At 45.6% G+C, this 25,902-nt stretch overlaps 1 protein-coding gene across 4 annotated transcripts in view; it reads right to left on the bottom strand.

Annotated features, from left to right (window-relative positions):
• COL2A1 (collagen type II alpha 1 chain) overlaps positions 1-17,831 on the bottom strand; it is a 139,841-nt gene extending 122,010 nt beyond the window's left edge. Inside the window, exons 1-9 of one of the 4 annotated variants that reach the window (XM_048488108.1) lie at positions 17,448-17,831; positions 16,308-16,724; positions 13,673-13,882; positions 11,161-11,177; positions 9,897-9,929; positions 9,741-9,773; positions 9,577-9,630; positions 7,949-8,050; positions 5,489-5,566 (exon numbers count right to left, since the gene is read on the bottom strand). In XM_048488108.1, the coding sequence (XP_048344065.1) occupies positions 5,489-5,566; positions 7,949-8,050; positions 9,577-9,630; positions 9,741-9,773; positions 9,897-9,929; positions 11,161-11,177; positions 13,673-13,882; positions 16,308-16,602 (822 nt within the window). In that variant the 5' untranslated portion in view covers positions 16,603-16,724; positions 17,448-17,831. The remainder of the gene's footprint in view (positions 1-5,488; positions 5,567-7,948; positions 8,051-9,576; positions 9,631-9,740; positions 9,774-9,896; positions 9,930-11,160; positions 11,178-13,672; positions 13,883-16,307; positions 16,725-17,447) is intronic. The other 3 variants (XM_048488110.1, XM_048488109.1, XM_048488111.1) reach the window with 3 other exon arrangements.
• Between the last annotated feature and the right edge of the window lie 8,071 nt (positions 17,832-25,902).

Raw genomic sequence — 25,902 nt, 5'->3', positions numbered from 1 at the left:
TAAAACAAATCTCTCTGTTGCTTCCTTCTCTATAATAATCTGGTTCTACTATTTTGGCACACGGCTCAGGATGCTCTGGCCAGGAATATAAAGTCCTCGGGTCATTTTTAATTCCCAACTTCATGTTAAGCAGCCCACTTGAATAGCTGAGGCAATCATAAAATGGAAAACTAATAAACATTAATGTAAAGAAAAACTTCATTTGTTAGATGCGGTTGACTGAAGCTAGGGCACTAGAACAGTCATGTCGATAAGTGATTGAGGCATGCTGGTTAATAAGATGAGGAGCAGTCCAGCCTCATTCCAGTACCAGTTTTTAGAGGTTCGGGCCAAGGAGCTGATACTATCAGGAGGGGACCAAGGGCTCGAAAGACATCAACTAAGGTAGCTTCTCCTCCACCTTCCCAAGAGCAAATTAAAGAGAGATAACCAGGCCAGGGAGTTCATAACAGCCTTTGACAGGTGCTGTGTTTCTGGTGCTCCTATTGTGTGTACCAAAATAATGCTCAACACAAAATCTCCTCAGTATATACAACTGCCATTTTGTCTAAAAAGGAACACACTTGTATTTTGTGGCTTCAGTATGCCTGACCTAAAAACTAGATTTTTACAGGTATAGGGTCACATGTACTAAAGCTCCAAAATATGCAGTGTCCCCTTTCCTGACAAAATATCAATTGCACATTCTGAGATGATCATTCTAGTGTGTTTCCCTGGCATGCAGGATAAGAACTCCATAAGAACATAAGAACAAGCCAGCTGGATCAGACCAGAGTCCATCTAGTCCAGCTCTCTGCTACTCGCAGTGGCCCACCAGGTGCCTTTGGGAGCTCACAGGCAGGAGGTGAAAGCAAGGGCCTTCTGCGGCTGTTGCTCCCAAGCACCTGGACTGTTAAGGCATTCAGAAATACAACTCCAGAAATGTAACGCGTGACAAGGGCTAGCATCAACTTCCCAGAAGACAACCAACGGCCCCAGCCAATTACTGATGCTTATTGTTTCCTCTTTTCTTGGATGATATATAGGCAAGAGCTCTAACTCTACTGGCTTTGGCAGGACTGCGCTAGCTGATAATCAGTTACAAGACTTGGGTGTGTCAAAGGATGTTTTCTCATGTGCGGCTTGAAGGGGTTCCTACTATATTCACTTTGTAACGTGAATAAACCTACTATATTCACTTTGAATAAATCCTGAGTAAATGAATAAATCCTACTGTATTCACTTTGTAACATGAATAACCTCGGCATGAGCTAGAAAGCTCATTTGAATAGAAAACACTTTTGTTTAAAAACAATGCAAGTTTGTTAGCCCCTTAAAAATTACCAAAATGTATTACAGCATGAGCTTTTCACTTCCTCAGACAGTGAGTTCTGACTCACAAAAGCTTATGCTGAAATAAATTTAGTACTCATTAAGGTGCTACCAGACTCCTGTTTAATTTTTCTACACAGCTACCCCTCCAGAATTACTGTGGGCCTTTCCCCACTTACCTTAAGCCCCGCGTTACTTGAGGAGAATAGCGCGGGGTCCCCCGACACTCCCCAAGAGAGGGGCGGCGACAGCGCAGCCGCCCCAACGCTGCCGCTGTCGCGTCCCCTCAGCATGAGGCATCCCTGGCACTCCTGCAAAGGGTGCCTTTTGATGACCCCGCGCAGACCGCAGGGTTGTGGGGACGCCCAGGCGCATGCCAGGGATGCTGCGCGCTGGGAATTGCGCGCAGCGACGGCGGCCGAGGGAAAAGTGGGGAAAACTGGTATTCAGATTCATTTGGATTGCCTATTTATTTTATTTATATTCCACCTTTTTCCCCAGTGAGGACCAAAAGTAATTTAAATTGTTCTCTTCTCTGCCATTTTATCCTCACTGCAACCCCGTGAAAGAAGGTTAGGCTAAGAGTGTGGGGAAGCAAGCTTCCATGGGCAAACGGGGATTTGAACCTGAATTCTCAGATCCTAGTCCAATACTTTAACACTACACTACACTGGGTTCTTCTAATTCTGCTCTGGGGAGGGACACTTCATATATGATATTCTCCTGAATGACGATCATCCATATGAATGTAATTGTGCACAAATAGACACTTGTGATTCTTTACACAATCATACAGACAGGGATATACCTTTGTTTCCTGCGCAGGTATACTCTTGACAGGAAAATATCATGTTTAAACCTTACAAATTCAGGAAGTGTCCCAGAAAACCACATGTATTTTCTTTTCACATTCCACTGTAGGAACTGTTCTGTTCTGAACTAGTCTCTAAACAGAAGAACGACATGGGGGCTTTCCCCACTTACCTTCTGCTGCACGCTACTCCGGGAAAGTAGTGCGGGGTCCAGCGGCGCTCCCCACTTGCAAGGGCGGCAACCACGCAGCTGCCCCGACGATGCCGCTCTTGCACCACCTCAGCGCGCGTCATTCCTGGCGCTGAAGAAACTGCACCTTTTGATGACCCCGCGCAGAGCGGGGTCGTGGGGAACCCCGAGAGCGCGCCAGGGATGACGTGCGCTGAGGGGGCGCGAGAGCGGCACGCAGCAGAAGGTGAATGGGGAAAGCCCCCTGGTGTATCTGTTGCTGAGCGGTATCAGGAGGGTGGATCAAAGGTTTGAATGATCTCCCTTCATAAAATAATCCCTATAGCTGCCAGTGAGAAAGTTCTAGGCTAGATCTCCCTCTGCAGTACCACTACAAGTTTGTTTTGCAAATGCAGACAGTATATCTGAGGAAATATAATGGTACAATCCAAACACAAACATCAAAAGAGGTTCAGTGTGTCTGTTTAATTCTTAAAAGAGAATGAGGCAATATATAATATTAAGAAAGCTGCCGGGAATAACACTTAAGGGCTGGAATTTGGATACATATATAAATATATATATTTAAGACTATTATGATAAGTGAAGAGCTAAATTTAAAGGAATTTTAAGACGAATTTATAATACATATGTTTCAGTAGCAAATAATTAGTGAGGAGATTAAGATATGATGGGAATGTGATAATAGTGTGTGCATGGATATTATGACTGTACTTTTGGATTGCCCATCTAAGGAACTGAATCTTGAGGTTATTTTTATGTAACGGTATATTTTATTGTATGTACTTGTGTAACAGCAGAAGGTACATCAGATCTGTATATAGGTATTTTATGGACGAAATGATGTGGTAACTTTTAAGGACTGGTCTTTGACCGCAATAATAAAATTCATTCATAAAAGAGGATGAGAGCCATGGACTTTGTATATTGGGGGCAGAGAATAGAGGTCAGTACCAATTTTTTCAGTATTTTTCAGATGTGGGTTTAATAGACCTAATTTTTTTTTTCAGAAGTTCTGGAAAAAAACCCCAAATTTCCATTCTAATATTGGATTTTGCAGCTTTTTTAATAGTTGAAAAAATTTAGGCCTATTAAAACCTATGAGAACTCTCTGCTGAGCTCTGGAAATGGGGGTTTAAGACAGAGCCACCAAATTTGCAGCGTAGCTGCAGGTGAAACCCTACAGAACCCCCACATTTGGGGAAGATTGGGACAGGGAGTCCATTTTATAAGCACTCGGTTTTCCTCTATTTGGGGGCCCATAAAATTGGTCCTCCGGACCCAATCTTCACCAAACTTGGGAGTTCTTGTAAGGAGAGGCACCTCCAGCTGTGCTAAAAATTGTGTGCCTCTACATTAAAAAAATAGAATGCACACACACACACGCCTTGGAAAGATTCACCATAAGGTGACATGGAGCAATTCCCTATGAAAGTTAAAAGGAATGGCTCCTATGTTAGTTAGTGGAGAAACTTTGGGGAGCTCTGGGGGGCTATTTTTTTAAGGTAAAGGCTCCATATTTGCAGCATAACTGCTGGTGCCTCTCCTTACAAGAATCCATGAGTTTGGTAAAGATTTGGTGAGGGGGTCCAATTTAATGGGCTCCCAAATTTCCCTCCATTATTTCCAATGGAGGACGATGATGGGGGAACCCTTTTTGAGGGACCATAAAACTGGATCTCCTGACCAAACTTAATGGACCTTGACAGGAAAGTCACCTGCAGCTATTTGGTGGCTGTACCTCAAAAAAAAAAACCACTCACACACAGAGCATCACACATATAATGGACCTGAAAAAAAAACCTGAACAAATTGATTTTTTTCAGCTTTGCATTTTCAGCTCTATTAAAATGGTGCCTCTTTTCAAATTCGGCAAATCCAAATGTACACTCCTAGTCTATATATATAAAAAAAGCAAACTGTGTATTTGTTAGTGATGGTATAACTCAGTAACTGCTGGGCCGATTCCTCTGAAAATTCCCAGCCACTGTAGTCAGCCAGGCGAGAGTGTTTTTAGATGTTCACATACCTGAAAATTCACACCTGGCCCAGGTAAAATGCCTATTTCCTGGCGCTCCATGGTGAAGGACATGCAGCTGCCTGTGTGTAACTGTCACCCTTAGAATGTTCATGCAGCTTAGAATGTTCGCTCTGATGGCCAGATATGAGCAGTGAAAACAGTACATAGGCAATAACTCGAGTGGAAGTGAAACACATACACATACATACACACACGGAAGAGTGAAGGGAGGGTGGGGGAGGGGTGGCATGCAAGGGAAGAGAAGTGAGGGAGGGGAGAGAGTGAGGGGTGGCATGCAAGGGAGGGGAGGGAGGGGGCCCAACATCTGGATATGACCCACCCACCCTAGCGGAGGGAGAGGGAAGGGTCAGTGTCTGTTATTTTCCCATTTCACCACAATAACCCACAGCAACGCGTGGCCGGGTACCGCTAGTAGAGAATAAAAGTACTCTTGCTCTTCCACATTTAGGGCTATCTAAATGAAGTCAAATGCTATCAACCTTGCATATATGTCTATATAGAAGTAAGCGCTGCCACATTAAATTGTACTTATTTCTAAGTAAGTTTGCTAAGTACTGTGGCTGTGTCCATTTTGGCCATTTTCGGATGGAGAACCATCACATCTTTCACTGATGCCTATAGGGATTGTAAGGTTTATTCGTTTTTCAATATTTTGCAGAGTGCACCATTTTGCCAAGCATGTTTCATTGCCAGAGCACTAGACATACTCAAGGAGTACTAACACCATAGACTTACATTGATTTAAGTGCTAGTCCGAGAGAATGCCAAGGTCAGCATTTGCCAAGATTAGCCAAGATTTCAGGAATGCCAAGGTTGGCATTTGCCAAGATTAGCCAAGATTAGGCATCTGCTATTCTCACTACCCAAAGTCAGAGGCACTATGGAAAAACTGCACTCCCCACCTCTTCCAGGAATCCAGTGTGTATGCCTCCTTGCCTGGAGCTGTTATGGTCACTAAGAAATACTGGGTACTGCAGTTTTATGGAAAAAAACTGTAACAGAGTCTTCACAATACCACTAAAACTACAGTTCATAGGATTCTTTTCAAGAAGCCATCCATGATAACATAAAACTGATCACGCATTTGTAGAACAGATATACTTACAAAGGACTTAGAAATCTCTGATTCCTTACCATAGGTCCTTGCATGACTCCCATCTGAGCACCACCAGCTTTCTCGTCAAATCCTCCTGCCATTTGAGCAGCAAAGTTCTACAAAGAGGAAACATGCACAAAAAATGCCCAGTCAAATCTCGGCAAAGTCATTTCAATGGGATGAGGAATGTGAGGTGATAAGACGGAGAACATTTGTTCAATAGGGAACACGAGAAGGCTTTTCAAAAGCTCAGAGTTTGTATCTGATGGGCAACCCTAAACGCATCACAAATTAGGACAAGTTAATTCTCTTTCCACATTTTCCCTTCCCTTGGAGGTTATGCCTCAGGGAAAATATTTATGGGGGTGATATTGGTAGGAATAATTTTCACCTAGGGAGGGAAAAAAATTAAGGATTTATAAGCAGGCATTTACAGCGATTGCCTGGCTCAAAAACTTTGCTTTCGGGCTTGCCACAGACAATGAGGGAAGGCCTACAATGATAAAAATCAATCAAAGACACAAAGAGAGAACACAGGCCTTCCAACCACTTCTTAGGAAAACAAAGAGTTATTCATAACACCTGGAGACGGGTTGTCTATAACACTCAGGTACATCAGTGAATCTAAAGGCCACTTGGAATAATTAGGAAGTGTGGTTTAAAAATGGACAAAGTTGAAACAGACCTAGTTACCCCCAAAAAACTACCTGTGTACAATTAGAGGTGTACAGGAAGATTTAATTCTGCAAAGAAACAACTGAACAGGACTCTATTATATCAACTGTGGATCAGTTATTCCTTGTCATATTTCAACTGCCCCTTAGTAGACACCAAATGGATGTTTAAACAACAGCCCAACACAGATACTGTCCACTTTTTTCAAGACCTATCTCCTAGCAGAGTAGCAATTCTAATATTGATTGGAGATCAAAAATATATGAGTGGCTGTCCATTACATAAAAGCAGTCTCTATATTAAAGGGATATGATCTTTTGTGGAAAGACATCCAATGACTGCAAACAGACAATCTTCTACTTAATTATTACTTAATATTCTTGATACTGTGTATGAGTTGCTAATAGTTTTAGTCCTGGGTAAGGTACAAAGGGACTAAGAGCAGAAATTCAGTTCTGTCAACAACTCTGAAAGAAATAAACTCACCAATGGAGTGTATTTCTTTTTGTGGACTTGCTGAACGTATAACTCCAGAATATACCTTGGAGAGCTGCTACCAACCAGAGCAGACAATACTGAGTTGGACAGATCAGTGGTCTGACTCAGGATATGGCAACCTCATGTGCTCAGTTGATACAATGGCGTATCTTGGGGGGCAGCGGGGGTCATTTCATCCAGGTGCCATTCGCCCGGGTCACATGGGGGGTGCATTTTGGCCCTTTGCCTCCTCCCTTTCTGGGTTCAGGTTCCTCGATGAGGTACCTTGAACCCAACTCACTTTCCCCACAGCCCCGAAGCAGCTGAGGGAAATGTCATATTTAAAGCTTATGGGGGCCTGGTTCAGCTCAGGATTACAGTGTGGTGGGAGTCAAAATGGTCCCAGTGGGGACTCCTGGGCAGCTATAGATAAAGCAAGAGTCTTTAAAAGTATCCTGTAGTTTAGCCCTCAATACAGCACAGAGACAGGCATACTTAAATTTTCTGCAATCAGCTTTTTTGTCATCAAGTTGCAGCTGACTTATGGTGACCCCACAGGAAAGAGACGTTCAGAGGTGGTTTGCCATTGCCTGTCCTTCAGTCAAGACGCTGGTGTTCCTTGGAGGTCTCCCATCCAAATAATTGCCAGGATCAAGGCTGAGAGTGTGTAACTGCCCTAGGGTTACCCAGCACATTTCCATGGTTTGCATGTGCCCTAGTCTATGCTGGATTTGTGAGGCCCAAAGCTGAATCCCCAAGCAGAAATTATCATTTGCATTTTAACAAAGAGATTTTAAAACTTTCTGTCCTGAGGGAATTTGCAGAGGATTTCTGGGATAATAAGGCATCCCGTTCTTCTGGGCCACTGGACAGCTCTTCCGGGCCTTACTCTTGCCCTACATGCCCCAAAAGTGAGCCCATGAACATACCCAAAACAGACGAAGACTGGTAGTGATGAGTAAACGGAGGACGTGTATCAACCATTACCAACTGTTTTCATTTCAACTGTGTTGCATTTCCGGCGAACCTCTCTTACGTTTCCCTGAACGACGTTTGAAAACCACTTCTCTAACACGGCAAAGGTTTTACAAATTACGAAGGAATTCCAGCCACTTAAAAAACACTGCAACCCTCTTTGCATTCTGAGTATTTCTGAGTATTTGACATTTTTCGGTCACACGGGCTGCGTGCTGAAAACCGAATTAAAAAGAAGGCTTTTGCTGAATTAGAACACCAGGAATGGCTAACAGGCTATATAGTGAAAGGACTCTTCTAATCTCTTGGTGACCACGTATTTTTGGGATGCAGAAACTGAGGGGGAGGGTGATCAAACAGAGGATACTCACTCCACCAAGACCAGGGGGACCCGGAGGACCTGGGGGTCCAGATGGGCCGGGGTTGCCAGGTGTACCAGGTTCGCCATCTCTGCCACGTGGGCCAGGAACGCCCTGCCAAAAGCAAGGAAGGGAAATAATCCCCAAAAAAGTCAGGTTGAGGAGTGCATCCTGTCCCCACACTACCTTGAAATTTGGGGGGCAAAAGAGTCATGCCTCTCAGCTCCACTTATTTAATTACTATGCCTATTTTAGATTGTTGGAGGACAATGGTTCATAGGGTTGCCAATGAGTCGGAAGCAACTTGGCAGTCCTTAAGCAACATAGTGGTCCTTAAGACTGGTTTGTTAATGTGTTGTGTTAAGTGTAACACAACAAATTAACAAACCAGTCTTAAGGACTACTATGTCAACACCCAGAAATGCTTGGGGAAGAATCACCGGATACAACAGCAGATGCAACAGCCAGTAGTTTATATAGTTGTATGTACATTCAGGTATTCCAGGAAATGTCTGGGATTGGGGAGCATGTACTAGAGTTGCAAACATATTCCCCTGTCTCAGTAATGTGATGCACAAAAGGGAATCCAAACAAAGGCCCCTTCCGGACACGCAGAATAATGCATTTTCAAACCACTTTCACGACTGTTTGCAAGTGGGTTTTGCTGTTCCGCACAGCTTCAAAATGCATTGAAAGCAGTTTGAAAGTGCATTATTCTGCATGGGCGGAAGGAGCCAAAGAGAGAAGAGCATTTGGTGCTACAAGAATGTAAACCCAGGGCCCACTTCCTCTATGGGCAGGTCCTGCTAAGGGGAAAACACCGTCAGAGCCTATAATGAATTACGGTCTGAGATAGCATGACCTCTCGTGCCTTGTGAAAACTCCCACAACAATGGATTTGTAAATATCCGCTCATCTGTGGTCACTTGTGGTGAGCGAATATCACTTCCAGGTGATCAGGCAGAAAAAGTACTTTGTAAACTGTGAATGAAACTGGTTGTCCCGTCCCTCCCACCTTACCCCCCCCCCAACACACACTCCTTTTCTCCCTTTCAAGACCTTATTGTCCTACAATTTTCCACAGATAAGTGAGGTCAGCCAAGTTAGTAAGAAAACCGATGGCAGCCCCAGAACCCCTGTAAACTTATTTGTTAATCTGCACAGTAATGTGATTTAACCTTAAATAGACATAAATCTCGCACCCCATTGATTTCAATATACAGAATTCTGCCGCTGAAGAGTGCAGTCCTACAAAGGGTCACTCCACTGATTTCGCTAGGCAGCTCTGCATAGGAAGGCACAGTAAGAATTCAGTTTTAATCATTACTGGATCACAACAGACCTGCCTGCCTGTAACTCTTCATACTTGCTGCCGATTAATAATGGCCAAAGTTCTAAAAGTCAGCTATTATTACTCACCTTATACCCTCCTAAATTATTTAATCCCCCCTTCTGAAATCTTTGTGACTAATATAATACTTTATCATGAACTTTCTGGACGTGTGCAAATCAGCTAGAGAGTTTTGCCTAGAGGAGAGGGCGTGTCCGATATTTTCAAACAGATCAAATCTAAAACAGGTGAATGCTATCCAAATGTTTTCTAAAGCTTCCCCCATGGGCGTGGGAATGGCTAATTTTACCTTTTCCCCTTTATCTCCACGTTCCCCCCGTGGTCCTTGTTCACCTGAAGGTCCCTGAAACAGACAAGGACAAAGATACGTTCAATTAAATGTTTGTTAAGATTGTTTTCATATCTCCCCCCCCCCCCCAAAGTATTTCAGCACTGTAGCAGATAGTTCCCTACCTGTGGTCCAGGGGGACCTCTTGGTCCTACAACCTGGTCAAGAGGAAGAAGAGGGGGGGGGGACCCAGATAGGCATATCAAAATTAGTTTGAAACACACTTTCCACTACTGGCATTAAGGGCTGGGGGAGAGGTATACAGAGAATGTCAGACTTACATCTTTAATATCGCCGGGTTCCCCTTTTTGTCCCTGCAAAATGCAAAGAACACGCTCCGTTGTTTAAACCCGCAAATCTGCACATATGCACAATTAATGCTGTGTCACCCTAGCACAATGACAACCTCTATTTAGAGCTTCTGCTTAAATACTGCGCGACTGCAGGCAGACCCTTTGGGGCCTGTATATTTGTACAGAGTAAAGAGCATTCAGTCTTGATGTTGCAAGACAGGTATGCAGAAGTTTAACTCAAACCATGAATAGTCTCATTGAAATCAATGGAAGTATTCATTGCTCTTCAGTGAAGCCATTTCAGCCTTTTTTCACAGGGTCAGATTATGAAGATGCTGTTTGCACTTGCATGACGGCCCCGACAGTTTGATTCAGCTGTGGTTCCTTATAGTCATCTATTGCAGTAGTTTCAATGGCTTCCACAGATCTACTCCTGCTTTTCACAAGGAATCAGGCCCTCCATAAGCATAGAAACAATAAGCCAAATTAGTGTTTGTAGAGTGGGGTCCATGACATTGTCAAATGACCCCTCCCCCCAAAAAAGATTAACCTAGTTTGTTATTGGACTTTTATATCATGATCTGTAGATAGTAGCAGGCAAATCTTTCCACATCATAGAAGGAGTTCATGCCACTGAGTCACAATCTATGCCTGGTGATCCCATCTCGGGGTGGGGGAAAGCGGGTCCCAGGTAAAAGACCAGCAGAGGTAGTCTGTCCACAACATGGGGGTAACTATTATTCATTGTCTCTATCTGCAGAAAGTTGTTAAAGGCACAGGGGATTTGATTCTACATAAAACGAAAACAGTATTCTTTTTTATCATGTCTGCAGAACATAGTTAAAAGAACCGGGGTTGGATCATACAACTTCCTTCCGCCAAGCTGTCCTCCAACAGAGAAAGACTTCATTTCAACAAAGTCTTTTCTCCACCAGAGGAAGTCTTTCTCCATCAGAAAAAGCAAGAGTTTTTTCTTTTGTGGTGGTGGTGGTGGCGGCGGCGGTGATACACACCAGTACTGAGTACTTTTGGAAGGTGGGGTCAGAAAAAGCACTGGGAAAAGTCATTCTCCATTTCAGGATGTCTTACTCCCTTGAGAGATAGCTTAGCAGAAGAGTTATTGGATCCAATCGAGCAGAAGGAAGTCATTGGATGGAACCTCCAGGAACCAGAGCCAGTAATAAACCTGGAATCTGGAGGGCGGGGCATAGTACAAAAAACTGTGATTGCAAATAGAAGTCAGTTGCCTCACCTTGGGGCCAGGTTGCCCTGTTAAGAACAAAGGGGGGGGGGGAGAAAGCATCAGAATCATGTTACAATAAATTACATAAGCATTTCAGTATATATCCATCCCTCCGTCTGCTCACACAAGATGCAACCATCAGACATGGGAACAGGAAGACAAGGATGGGAGTGACTGAGGGGGTGGGGAGCTTGTATAAACTTGACCACTGAGATTTTTTGTTTTGCTGTGCTACAGGTAACACCGCCCCAAGGAGATGATTTGTTCACCTGAAGTGCAACACCCAAAGCAAAATGATACCTGGGGGAGGAGGGGAAGCAGAAAGGGACAAACTGGAGTCCCTAGAGCCCGAGCAGCACATACAAGGCCAGGCTAAAAACTCTCGTGTGGTTTAATTCCATTTTGTCTTGCAAGAACGAATAGCTGAGTTTTTATCAAAGTAGCTGAGGAACTGTGCATGTTTGTGATCCTGCGTGAAGGTATATACACTAAAGGCTATATATTCCGATAGATGCAGATTTAGGAGCAAATCCTAACGCTTACTTCTCAATAATCTTACACAGGTCCCAGTTTACTTAAGCAGGACCTGCATTGCAAACTGAAGCGAACTTTCTTACTACCCTCCATCCGTAGCAACTGGACTTCTAATGAAGCAAGCGTGGTTAGGATGAAGGGTTGCCACTGCGCGCAGAATAAACAGCAGCTGACATTAAAATCAAAGCGGAAGAGGCACAACGCAGAGGTTAAAAGCCACATTCAGCATAGCTGCAAAGTAACATTTTGCAGAGAAAATGCCCAGTTCACTTTTGTGAGTCTCAACCTTTCACTCATACTGGCAGGTTTACAGTGTCAGATATAGGGAGGGCGGGGGGAGGGTTTAAAGCAGTCTAAGGCAACCGGCATGGGTATAAAGGTGAAAAAAGGCCACTTCTAATTTTAATATGCCACCTGTGCTAAAACGAAGAAGGTAATTTTTAAAGTAATTTTTAAAAATCTGAAAAAATTATTTCTTTGTACCTTTGGCCTGAGCATTACAACTGTTTATACAAAGTATGCCTTCTGGGAAAGTACTCAGAGAGGTAAGGATTATTTATCACAATATCTCAGGTACAAAAAACTGGCCCCAAAAGCTCTCTCGTCATCAGGTTAAATCTTGCCCTATTGGCCATAGTCTAATAAGTCCAGAGAGCCTCAAAGCAGCATCAGAGAGCCCTGAAAAGTAGAGGGAGTCAAACATTCCTTTTTGCAACATCTCTCCCATGCAGAAGATACAAAAGATTCCGATGGGATGGTCCTTTATTCGACCTGTCCTCCCTGGGACTGGGTTCAGAGCCTAAACCTTGTTTGAGATTTGCTCCATACATCTTGACCAGCATTATCAATAGAAACAGCTAAGGGTGGCAGATCAGGCAAAATCCAAAAAGAAAAATTAGCTGTGCTTCAGTCCCAATGATATCAAATCGACTGTTTGCTTAAATTCCATTGGTTTCAGTGCTTTAGGTGCACTTTCAGGGATTTAGGTGCACTTTTAGTGAGACTACAAGAGGAACGCTGAATGCTTTAAAACAGAACATTCGTTACTAGTACTATTGGTTTCTCTTGCTGTCATCACTTTCAGTGGATTGCAACCTCTGACTGCAATCCTGGATACGTTGTAGGTATGCACAAATCCTACCGATTTCAATGGCGCTCTACTGTTTACGCTGAGACAGCTAGTGCTTAAAAGATCCCATAAAGGAAGAGGTTTTGCCATGTGACAATAATGTAATTAGATTTCTTCTGTCTCACAGCTGTCCCTAGGGAGACCACCCTGTAATTTCTGCCCCTGAAATGATAGTTAAACATTCTGCAGGGAGGGGGAAAAAATCACAGTAACATATACTTAGCACAGTGAAGCAGTCTTCTCATTTCCTCAGTGCTTTAAAAAGCAGATAGAGTACAGTCAGGCCCAGTGGGATACAGAAAAATCTGATTCAGTATTGCCTTATGATGCCTGGAGACTTGGCAATTTGCCTGGGAGTCTCAGATTAAACTTGTAAATAGTCCCTCCTTCACCTGATCATCTAGGGTGAGTGCAAATAGCTTCCAGGCAACCAACCAACCAGGGAAGCTTTTGTACATTGTGAAATATTGTGTTCTTATTTTCAGTTTCTTTCAGGCCACACGCAGGACACAAAAAACCACGCGATCACCCATGGTAGCGACCTAACCATTTTGACGGTCTTGTTGGCAAAACGTTTGTTTCGATTTTTGCCTCAGGCCACAGACAAGTGAATCTTTTCTCAGGGACGACCATGGCTCAAACGAATCGGTCATTTCAGATTTTTCTGCACCCATTAAGCGAAGAAGCTCCAGTCCCCACCAGCCGGATTAATCTGGAGAAGCGGCCTTTCCCCCCCGCAGTAGCTTTCCCATGGATGCTGCAGGACGCGGGCGTTGCATCCATGGCTCAACCTAGCATTCCTTTTCGCTCTTATCTCTCAAGTAATTTATTTATATAGAACAGAAATAAATAAATTACGATCAGTGGCAGCAGGCTGGTCAGTTGGGCAGATGGGACAACATTCTCCGAAGGGTATCTCGGGGCTGGGACAGTCTCTCAGTTCTTCGCAGAGTATCTCGTCGCAGAGGATAGTGCCAGTGTCACAAACACAGATCCGGCAGGGTTCAGGTTTCCACACATCTTTATCACTATACCTCTGCCCATCCTGTACACAGCTGCCTGCCTCGTCTGTGCCAGAAGGGGAAGGAAAGGGGGGGGAGTGGGGGACAAGAGAGGCAAAAACCAGAAGAGGGGGAGAGGAGAGAAAGAAACAGGGTAGCAACATCAGCATGGGTTACAGTCATCCTCTATAACAAGTGCAAATGCGATCTCCTCTGTTCCATACCAGATTTCATCTCCATCTCCCTCAAACTATAAGGGGGCCTTTTCACCACATCATCACCCACAAGGAGATGTAAAAGGCCACTGGAAATCGACATTTTCTCCCTGCCGCCATTTTGAAATTCTTTGTGACTTCAATTAGAGGTGCCAGATGAAGGGAAACTTATCGGTGGTCTCTTTGTATGGTCTGCATTTTCATGTTGGACTGGAATGTTAACACTGGATTTTAATATCTGTTTATGTTTCATTTTGCAAGCTATCTCAAGCGAGGTAGATAAAAGGGATCTAAATAAATGAATAAATGGTAGAAATCTGAAAAGCTGCTTTCAATGTCTTTCCCACTGGGTTTCTAAAGACGAGAGTAGGTAACATTATATAACACACACTTGAGCCTCACAACTAAACTTGTGATGTAAGTTTAAGGTGACAATTGAATCTGGTGTGGCTGATTCCTGTGGAGTGCCATCCTATCTGGAGCACAGGATGCTATTTTTCACACCTCTGGGAAACTTAGGCCCAAGTTCACGTCTGCTGCCCGATCTTCATTCCAGCTTATCCAAAATACAGTTCTGTACCAAAGCAAGAATTCAAACTGGCCGAAACTCACAGGAGACTCAAAATACTGCAAGCAAACTCCTTGGCCTAACTTTTGCATACAGCGACTCTGGAGGAGAACTGCTCCATTCGGAAGCTGCTTCTACATTGATACTGGTTTCATACCACTTGGCCAAAACCAGAGGTACTGACCCGTCCCCCACCTCCCGTAAAGTTCAAACCCTTAGGCCATTTCTCACCCTCCTTAGCCCAGTTGCAGGCCTCACTGTTTGTTCAGTTTGCAATCTTTACCCAACAATAACAACAGCCAACCTAGGAGTAACGGGGACCTTTCTCTGAATAGCCCGCTCAACTCCTATCCATTTCTGAAACGCCTGTGACAGAACAAAACTGGTGCCTAACAAAGAACAACGACCCCAGCTGACTCTGCACACATCATGAAGGGGCAAAGACTGTTTTTCTAATCAGAAAAAGCAGCAGAAAACCCCAGCAGATGCCAGATCCGCGAGGTTTCCTGCAGTGAAGAGGGATAGGGGTTAGAAAGTAAGGGTAGACTTTGGTGCTGCGATCACAAGAGCCGATAATGCTGTACCCCACTAAGACAGGAAAGGATTCTTGATGGAGAAGGGGGGGGGGGTTCAGGAGGAACTCATGAAAAATGTGCCCTTTTGGCATGTTTTAAACATGCCAGCGAAGGCTGGAGAGTGGCAGAGAGATGACAGGGGGGCCATTGTGCGTAAGGCAGGGGAGCCTGCAGGAGCCCAAGGGACCCATCCAGCCATGAATGGGCCTTTTCTCGAGTGCATACAGAGCGCGATTCACATGGCTCTGCGAGGGACTCGTTTAAATAAATATGGGCAGGCTGTCAGCATCTGGAAGCTATTGCTGCCAAGTGCAAACAAACGTTCATAGAGAGGGAACGGAGCTCGCTCTCTGACCTGAGAGAATGCTTTGATGGGTGGGGAGGGGTTCTAAAAAGATGAGATTCCCCACACCAAGGTTAAAATCATCCACAGCAGAGCAATACACCCACTCCAGAAGTCCCTGTGTATTTCACACATGCGCACACACCCCTGGTCTCTCTTTAGCTCAACAGATGCTACGCAAAGTGCCCTATCTGGAAGCATCCAAGAGACTCTAAATCCTTGTTGCGTACAAAACATGCAGAGAGCCAGCCAAAATGACTACATAGCGTAAGGCCAAACAGGGTGTTCACAGTGTGAGTCTAAGCAAAGTTCACCCTCCTATGTCCACGGAAGTCAATGGGTTGAGAAGGGTGTAACTATGCTAAGGACTCCGTTGCAAGGTTCGGACTGTAACACAGACCACAGTATATCAAGCTGAATCACCAATCCTCTAGCTATTCAGAGAGGAAAGCACCTGTCCGTGAATGGGCACTGCAAAGAGAGGGACACGCTCTCGAAGCCATCTGCTGAGTGCAAAACTGCTTTCCGTTGCTAACTTAGCAAACTTGATGGCAAACTCAGTCACAGAGCAAGGAATTCCAGTCGCTTTTTCAGGAATTTTGAGCCGCTTGCATGGTCTGTGATCTAGATAAAAACACAGCTTTTCCTCTCCACCCACCACCCCCCAAATCCCCATTCAAGCTCTATTCTTTGCAACTGATTTACAGTCTGGAGCATATGGAAGCAAGGACAGAATTCAGGCAACAGGAAACCTGCCCAAACAAATGAAAAGCGAGATAAGTTCTTTCTACCTGATAAAGTTTCCATCTTCCCAATAATATCCCAGACAATAAAAGCTTGGGGGGGGGGGGGGGGGGGGGAAGCGCTGCCTCTATGCTCAGCCTTTTTGTTCCCATTTTTGTAAACTGCTGGTGGAAAAATCCATTCGGTTATACGAAAAAGAAATGACACTGTAGCACAGGGGGAATGAATGCATCCACCTCCTGATTTGGAGGGGGAAACTCTCCTTAGTTTAAGTGTGTGTGTGTGTGTGTGTGTGTGTGTGTGTGTGTGTGTGTGTGTGTGTGTGTGTGTGTGTGTGTGCATGCGCACATATGCACATGCATTGGGGTGAAGCGAGAGTGGAACAAACAAAATGATGGGCCTCTGGCAAGCTTTGCACCCCCTTCAGGTGGCCTCTTCAATTGGAGAGAAATTCCCTTCTGCTCCTTCAAGGACAAAAAAGAGAGAGAGAGATCTGTTAGCTATCGAATTCCCTGAGATCTCTTTCCTGCACCTTACAATCTTAAATGGAGGGAGGGGGGGAGGGAAGGGGGGACTGGATTTTGTGCACAAAGATCTTTCTTTGTAAAAAGGGGAAACAAATTCAAAAGAGTCTTGCTTGTCTGTCCCGGAATGTTCTCCTTTGTCTGGATCCCCCTGTGAACCCCCTACCCCCCCCTCCCCGCGCCTTTTAACTCTTTCCTCCCCTTTGCAAGACGCCAAGGCCGGATTTTTCATCCTTCATTGGTGGTTGATTTCAGAACCTGCCTTTTGGAGACTGAGCCTCTGGAAGCCTTGCGTTGCTTTAAGCCAGCTCCTCCTCCCGGCTACCCCACACCTCACCAGATTCCCAGCAGGCCCAAGGATCAACGAAGGATAAGCCAGGACAGCGGGGCAGATGCCGGTTCTCTTCTCACTTCAACGCACAGAAAGGAGTCCTCCCTGACCACAAACTCGGGTCTTGCACACCCATTCAGCACAACGGGCAGCGGCTTTTTAGGGGAAGTTTGTCAAACTGCAGGGTTCAGCAAGGGGCAGCAGCGGGGGAAGTCGGACGGCACCTGGGGAGGGGGGGGGGAATCCAACTCTCAAAACTTTCCAAAACTACGAATCCCGGCTCCCCCTCCCCGATTGCCTTTTGCAGAAGAAGAGAAAAAGGTGCAACTCACGTATATCCGCATCCTGACACTTGACAACCGCTAATAAAACGACTTGAGTGGCTGCCAGGAGCGCTACAGTCCTTGAATCCACAAAGCTGAACATGTCTAAATGTTAGACATACAGGGACTTTTGCGCGGGCAGGAAGGAGAGGGAGAGGGGAAAAAAGAGGAGGAGGAGGTGGTGGTGGTGGTGGTCGTGTCCCCCAGTGGCTACCGAGCCTTCATGCAGCCGATGCTCCCTCGTTTCCCTTGGTGGAACCAGCAGCAGAACCCCCCAGCCCCCCAGGCCCGGCAAACAGATCCGTGGCCGTCTGCTGCGGCGTTGGCGGCTTTCTGGTCCCCTCCGCCTAGGCGCAGCCGGCGTATATGCCCAGGTCTCCGTCCTCCCTGCCCCCCCCGCCCCCCCCCCCGCAGCGGAGCTGTAACCTGAGCCCCCGCCTCTTGTCCCTGAAGTTAGAGACCCCTCCTTCCCGCCCTCCTGGCCGAGCCCTGCAGCCAAAGCAGGGGGCGAGCGGGGCGAGGGAGGGAGGGCTCTCCACAGCCCCCTCCCCCTAAGAGACCTCGACGGCTGGCAGGCTGCAAAGGGAAGCCCTCCGTCCCACTCCGGGGCCCGCTCCTCCGGCTGCAAGCGCAGCTTCTCTGCCCTCCCCTCGACAAAGGCCGCCGAGGGGCATCCCAGAGGCAGCGGGACCCGCTGGGGGGAGCGCCGCCAGCTGCGCACCTGCCGGACGCTCCGGAGCCAAATCTGGAGTCGCTTCGTTTTCGAGAAACTCCCGAGCGACATTGGCAGGCCATCTATTGCATGGGGAAGCAACCTCCCGTCCTGGATTTCTAGCAGGGGGTGGGTCTCCACAGCCCCCTGCCCCTAAGATAGCTGGAAATCCAGGACTGGGGGCTGCTCCGCCGTGCTAAAGACTTCACGGGCTTTTCCGCACGCCATTTTTTGCTATAGCGTCCAGACACTCAGATCTCGGTTCTTGGACGGGGTGGGTGGGTGTGGATTTTTCCCAGTCAGCAGAGGAGCAATCTGTTCCTTCGCTCTGCTCCCGAATTCCTTGCCCCCTGTAGCCTGGGTTCGTTGTACCCGATTTGCAATCCGGATCCCATCTGGGTTCCGTCCTCAGTCGGCGCTTTCCCGCCCACTGAGCCTGCTTCCCAGATTTGCCCTCTAAAAAGCCTCCTTGCCCCTGAGGTCTGATTTCCCCTCACCCACACTGCTAATGAACCATGTATGTTGGGGGGCGAGGGATTCTTGAACTAGAAAGTGCAAAGGGGTGGGGGGAATAATGCACCGTCTTTGGAAGGAGTCGTGCAAAGTGGACTGGTTTACACAGCGAAAGCAGCCTCTCGCAAGCAAGATAACCCCTACGCCGGCCATTGCTCCAGCCTCTTGCAAGCAAGATAACCCTTAGTGGCCTAGTGACTAGTCTATCCACCGGCCATTGCTCCAAAGCACCAGCAGGGCCCCAGAAGAGCCCCTGGGTCCCCCTTCCGCACATGCAGAATAATGCACTTTCAATCCACTTTCAGTGCACTTTGCAGCTGTGCAGAATAGCAAAATCCACTTGCAAACAATTGTGAAAGTGGATTGAAAGTGCATTATTCTGTATGTGCAGAAGGGGCCTGGGGGGTTTCCGGGAGCACTTTTGGCGTGCGCCTTGCTCCCGGTGTGTCTTCTCTTTGTTACAACACCTTCCCAGGGGGGAGGCGACACTCAGGCCAAAACCAATTGTCTCCACGGGGTGGGCATGATCTGCGAGAAAGGGTGCCTGTGGCTGTGGGCAAAGATCTCCGGACAACTTCACGTCGAAGAAACGAGGCTGCTTCTCGGTGGCGAACAGGCCAGTAAGTTGCAGCCGGGCGCACAGCTCTTGCAAGTAAACTCCCGCACTGCGAGGGGGGCTCTTTCATTCATTCATTCATTCGCCTTCCTTTCTTCCTTGGGCGTATCAGAGCCGCAGCAAATAGTGACGTCGCCGCCGGGTCCCCCTCCCCCTTTATCCTTATTCTCCCTCCCGCTTTGCCCTGTTCCGCTCTCCCCAACAATGCGGTGGGGACAGAGACAAGCTGTGGGTCGCGATCCTCGACCTCGGGACTGGCCTCTCTTCCCAAGTGCGCATGGGGGCGGGGGAAAAGATCAGGACCCAGAAAAGCCCGTCCAAAAGGGAGTTGCAGACCGCTGATATAGAAGGGGGGGGGGGGTGTTTGCAGATCTAGAACAATTGCAACTTATCGGCAAACTGCATAAAACACATTTTTACTATTTGTTAATTTAAAACATCCCACTTCTGGAGACAATGGCTGCTTTGGAAAGTGGATGGCATGGCCTTCATCATCATCAACCTTTATTGGCACTGAGAGAAACAATAAATAGATAAAAAGACAGAATAAAATGAACAAATAACTGTAAAATCAATAAAGAAGGATAATTAGGCATTAAAATGGAGACGGATCTGCTGGGCCAGCACCAAACATTTTGCCACGATTTTGGTCATACAGCAAGAGATAAGTCTTTGCCTAATCATGCAGGGGTCTGCAACCTGCGGCTCTCCAGATGTTCATGGACTACAATGGACTACAGCCAGGGGCTGATGGGAATTGTAGTCCATGAACATCTGGAGAGCCACAGGTTGCAGACCCCTAATGGGATTATCTTTAACCTAAAGATAACCTTTAGGTTATATCTATTTTCTTTGTTTATTTTATTAAATTTCTATACCATTCCGCCTTTTTTGGGCTCAGGGGGGTTCACAATCATAGGGCATTATGACCAACCAAGGCCCCTCCCGTCCTTAAATCCTACTCTTCCTGGCTTCACCTTCAAATGTCCAGGTAGTTCTGATTCTGAACCTGGGGTTAGCAGCTCCCCACTGATCCTATTCAAAGTTTTAGTATGCAGTTAACCCACTGAATTTCTCTGAAGTAAACATGCATAAGATTGTAGTCTAGAAGTTTCAAAAAGCTGCATGGATCCAAAGATAATCCCCAAGTAAAGTTCAAATTGTAACTGTGTGTATGTAGTACCAAGCGAAATGACATTAAAAGTGTTTCAGGATATTACTGCTGCCCTGGTAACTTCAAGTGATTTCAAGTGATTTCAGCTCGTGGCACCAAAGCAAAGAGAAAAGGTGCAGGAGACTGGAGATCCTTTGAAAACGGGAGACTCTTTATTGGCAAGTGATTCTTTGAAACAGCTCAGCAAAGAACCCCCACATGGGTGTGCGTCAGCCCCTTTTATACCTTTCCCCAGTAACCCAGAAAAAGGGGCGTAGGGCAGTCCCACCCCCACAGTTTAAAACCAGGAAGGGGGCGGTCCCCTTCCATCTAATACAGAGAAAATATCCTAAAACACCAAAGGGAGAAAACAGCCTTTTGCAAATGCTGATGAGATCAAATCCCAGAAGAAAAGGTTGCACCCTCTTGCTTGAGGTGCTTCCTTGAGAGTGTTAGACACACACAAAAAAAGTTTAAATGATCCAATGAATTCCTGGATCCTGAAAGTAAGAGTGTGAACAGTCCAATAAGCTTGTGGATCCTGAAAGTAAAATTTCAAATAGTCCAATAGTAAAACAAGGTGACATCTTCCAACAGTCAGTCCACACCCTGAGTCCATCCTTTGTAAGTCAAAAGGTCCTTTTGTTGGTGATGATGGGATTACCTGAGGGACTGGCTGCTGATGAATCCAGGCCCAACTCCTGCTGATGAGGAAATACTAGTGCAGAAAATAATCCTATGCTATTTCTCAAATTAATACATAAGACACATACAAAAATATTACTTAAAAATATAAAGGATCTATGCTAATATATTAAACATTATTAAAATCAGACCAATATTAATGTGACCAATGTGACCAATATTAATCAGACCAAAGAATTTTCAATGTAATAAAGAATGCCTACATAGATATGTTGAAACAAAATAAAGAAAAGGATTGTTTGAGCAATGCTTGTTCTCAATGAGTGGTTTCTGTCACTGACACACATACCCTTTTTATTTTCTCTGGCTCCATGAGGTGTATTGTGGTGTAAGGGGTTATTCTTAGGAAAGAAAACTTAATTTTCATTTCTCCAGCGGTAACAAGGAGGGTAGATGCACTGGCCTACAGTCGAAGAACAAGATTAATTTCCCGAAGCACCAGAAAGACTAACATTTCCAGGGAATAAACTTTTGAGTATATTAAAAACTTGTTGGCTCTTCAAGTACTACTGGATTTGAACTCTGCATAAAAAAGTGTGCAAGCTTTCAAGTTCTCCAGAATTCTTAATCAGGCTGGACATGTTTAAGGGGGGTGGGGAGTCATGTTGCGAATCTCTAGGTGTCCCTCAGACTACAGGGGAGAAGGAAGACCTGTCTGTGGAGAAGCAGTTCTGGTTTGGGTGGCATCCACGACCTTCTTTGGCCCTTAACAATGGAAGCTTGTCTGCTAATTTCATGTTTTCCAAATGTTCAGAGTCCAAAAGGGGAGCTTGAAGCCCTTCCCCCTTTGATGCCTCTCCTCACAGGTACGTGAGGGGGCATTTGTCCCCCGGTATAGAATCCCAAACTTACTGGTCTGTATCGGGAACTGCAATTATGATTAATAGACCTTTCCCCCCAACTCCCAGAATTATTTCTGCAGACACTTGCACTTCACCTGTGCAATTTCTACCTATTAAACTGAAGGAAGATAACAGCAGTAGGTACCAGGCAGAAGGTGCCTGCATGCACACACAACCCAGGGTCACATTCCGGGCCAAACCACATGGCTGAAACTTGGTGTTTCAGAAGCTTGTCCAGCCAATGTTCTCATCTTTGCAGGTAGGGAGGAAAGTCCCTCAAGGAAGTACAGTTGCTAAAATCTTTGATATCCCACCCTTTACAAGTCTTACTTAATTCAGTCATACTTGCTCAGTGGCTTGCACATTCACCATTGCCACCAAAGTTGCAGAGTGGGACCAGGCAATTTTATTGCTCTCCTCCCCCCTCACATCTTTCAAGTGCCGAAACAGCAAAATTATCTAATCCTGTCACACCACAGGCTCAATCATGGGGTGTGTGTGTGGGGGGGGGGGTTTCCAGGCAAGCGAGAAGCAAAGGAGATTTGGGCCTTTCCCCACTCTCGTCGTTCCCCTCTATGCCGCCCGCTGCTCTCAGCGCGCAGCATCCCAGGCGCGCACCCGGCAGTCCCCACGACCCCGCTCTGCGTGGGGCCATCAAAAGGCGCCGTTAAGAAGAGCGCCTGGGATGCTGCGCGCTGAGGGGCGCGACAGCAGCAGCTTCGGGGCGGCTGCGCTGTCGCCGCCCCTCTCAGTGGGGAGTGCCGAGGGACCCCGCGCTACTCTCCTCGAGTAGCGCGAGGCTTAAGGTAAGTGGGGAAAGGCCCTTTGTCATTGCCTTCCTCTGCAGAGTATTCTTTAGAGGTCTCCCTTCCAAGTGCCAACTCTGCTTAACTTCCAAAATCTGGTGAGATTTTGCTACACCTTGCCACCTCCCCTCCCCAATCACAGTAAATAATGACAGTTTTTAGAAAGACCATGAACGCCAGGCTTTCTATTCATCCAAAATTCCAGTCTGTTCTCCTTGAGCTTTGGGCATCCTTCCCAAGTATGGAGTTATAGCCAATTACCTAGCAGCTACTTTACCGGTTGCCCACCGTCGGGCATTTATGTTAGCCAGATTCAACAGTCTTCCTTCAGCCTCTACCAACGGAAGGTATCACCAAATTCCAAAACAACAAAGACACTGTCGTTGTGGCTCCATTGACTCTCTTACCCATGTCCTCCTAGAGTGTCAAATAAATGCAGATGCGCGTCTCAGATTAATTCACCCTTTACTAGTGGCGAGGAAAATTTCTAACCCTACTGTTGCCATACGTTTTCTTCTTGGAGATTACAATGCTCATACAACACGTATGGTAGCTCTATACCTGACAACCATTTTAAAGTGCTAATTTATTCCCATTTTATTACTTTTAACTGTATTTTTAAAATATATATATATATATATTATACCAGTACACTAAACCAAATTGGTTTTTTATTATTTGGCACAGAATCAAATTTTTAAATATAAAATATGATACATAAAACAAACGTAGAACTTCTTATAAAAGATAGGTATCTTCTCCAATCTGTCTAATCTGCATGGTAGGATACCTATTGCTGTATCATTTTGCTTTTAACTTGCTAAACAGATCTATTTTTATTGCAATTTTATATTAGATTGTATTTTTACATTGATGTGTAGGGGTATTTATTGTCATTTGCTCTGGCTATTTCTTTTTTTAAAAAAAATCTGAAGTGATTTGAACCCCTTGAAGTCAACCGTCAAGTTATGTGGTCTATTTCCTTGCTACTGAACTATACCTGAGACTGAAGAATGTGTCTGTGTAAATCTTGATCTATTTATGCCTATTAAAGGTTAATAAAGATAAAGGTATTGAAACTCGAGGAGAAACTGACAACCCCAAGATCAAAAGATCCTCCTGGCAGAGTAGGAGCCCTGAATCTAGGTCTCTGTTATCCTATTGTAGCAGTCTAACCACTCCACTATACAAGCTTTCTACAAAAATGTGGCCTACTGTTAAAAATAATTTGTTTTTGTTTTTTCAAGTATGCTTTATAGAATGCATGGGATACAGCTGACAAGAAGTCTCACTGGAACTTATTCCAAAGGAAGTGTACATACGATTAGCTGGAACAAATCAGAATGTTTAAGTTGTTGGGCATGTCAACATAGGAATCAGATTCATGTTTACAGTTTCCCATGTGTGAGATGGAGCCAAACCTATTCCACTAGAATGTCAAACCAGTTACTGGACTTCCATTGATAAAACGCCATCCACTGGAACGTGAATAAGCATTCTGCCAAACTGTTTATGGGAGTTTGGAGACTGTTTGGCATATAATCTGTTGCCTGTACTGGTGTGTTTTTGAAATGTTATGTGATCTAAACAAACATGCCAGTTCTTGAATGCCGTAATGGAGCGAAAATGCGAAGGGAAAAACTTTGGTTGCGCTAGACAGGACCAGAGAAGGACAGGCATTGTGGAAGCCGTCTCTCCTGTCCAAAAGGATATTTCTCGTTTTGTTTCCTCATTTCATGCTCCTTGCTCAGAAGTTGGGAGCATAGCATGCTACTGGTCCAGAAGCACATTCCATTCTGCTGCCGAAGCCGTATTGGAATGGGATTTCTTGGAGAGCTGAATGGCTTTAAGTGGTTGTTTGCGGAGCTGTGGGGGTGGCCCCGGGCTTTGAGACCATGAGGCAGTTTCCATTAGAAGTTCGTGTTCTGACAAGGCACCTTTCTGCCAGACGTTTCTCATGCCTGCCCGTTAGCCCAGAGGAAATATTTTGGGGAAAGTCTGAGGTTAATTGGACATGTCATTTTGGACGTACATAGCTTGGGTCAGCAGGAGAGAGGAGACAGTTTTTGCACTTGATGAAAAGTCTGATTTTCCTCCTGTTTGTCCACCTTTCACTCAAAGTTTTGCATTGAATCTTGTCTATGCTGGTATATTTTGTCTTTGAGGGTGCAGGTTAGGAAAAATCCATAAATTCTGGTGACCTGTTAATCTTTATGCAAGGCCTATGAAAATCCAGGGGAGACAAAGAAAATGTCTCAGGTACTCAGAGGGCCTAGTGCCCCCTTTCCCTAGCACTAGTCTATCATAGCTTGCCAACAAGGATGTCTCTGGCAATAGGGAGGAATAGTGTACCAATAATTGGTTCTCTTTTGTAGCACAGGGCCACTGAAAATGGCATCTCTGTGTCAAATTCTCCTGTTCATCCTTGCAACATACAGGATCAATCTTATGACACTGTATTCTCAGTTTCTTCCTCTCATTGGCCCACGATGTAGTATAGGTATGGAGGAACACTCATGAGATATTGTGGTGTAGTGGTTAAGAGCAGGTGGATTCTAATCTGGAGAACCGGGTTTGAGTCCCCACTCCTCCACCTGAGTGGCAGAGGCTTATCTGGTGAACCAGATGTGTTTCCACACTCCTACATTCCTGTTGGGTGACCTTGGGCTAGTCACAGTTCTTCGGAACTATCTCAGCCCCACATACCTCATGAGGTGTCTGTTGTGGGGAGAGGAAGGGAAAGGATCTTGTAAGCCACCTTGAATCTCCTTATGAGTGAGAAAGGTGGGGTATAAATCCAAACTCCTCTTCCTTCCTTCCTTCCTTCCTTCCTTCCTTCCTTCCTTCCTTCCTTCCTTCCTTCCTTCCTTCCTTCCTTCCTTCCTTCCTTCCTTCCTTCCTTCCTTCCTTCCTTCCTCTTACATCTAAGCTCAACTACACTAATGCAGGGCTATATGACATTGCCTGCTTTTTGATTGGCACTATTTAATTTGATTGGCACCATATTTGACCTGGTTTACATCAGCTGTACTGAGTGCTTCCAGGTCCAATTCAAGGATCTGTTTTTGACTGTTCACGGGTTAGGATCTACACGTCCAAGGGGCTTCTACTCCTGAA

This window comes from Sphaerodactylus townsendi, linkage group LG03 (genome assembly GCF_021028975.2).
Source record: "Sphaerodactylus townsendi isolate TG3544 linkage group LG03, MPM_Stown_v2.3, whole genome shotgun sequence".
In the NCBI taxonomy this organism is placed as follows: domain Eukaryota; kingdom Metazoa; phylum Chordata; class Lepidosauria; order Squamata; family Sphaerodactylidae; genus Sphaerodactylus; species Sphaerodactylus townsendi.
This window is presented reverse-complemented; position numbering and strand designations above follow the sequence as displayed.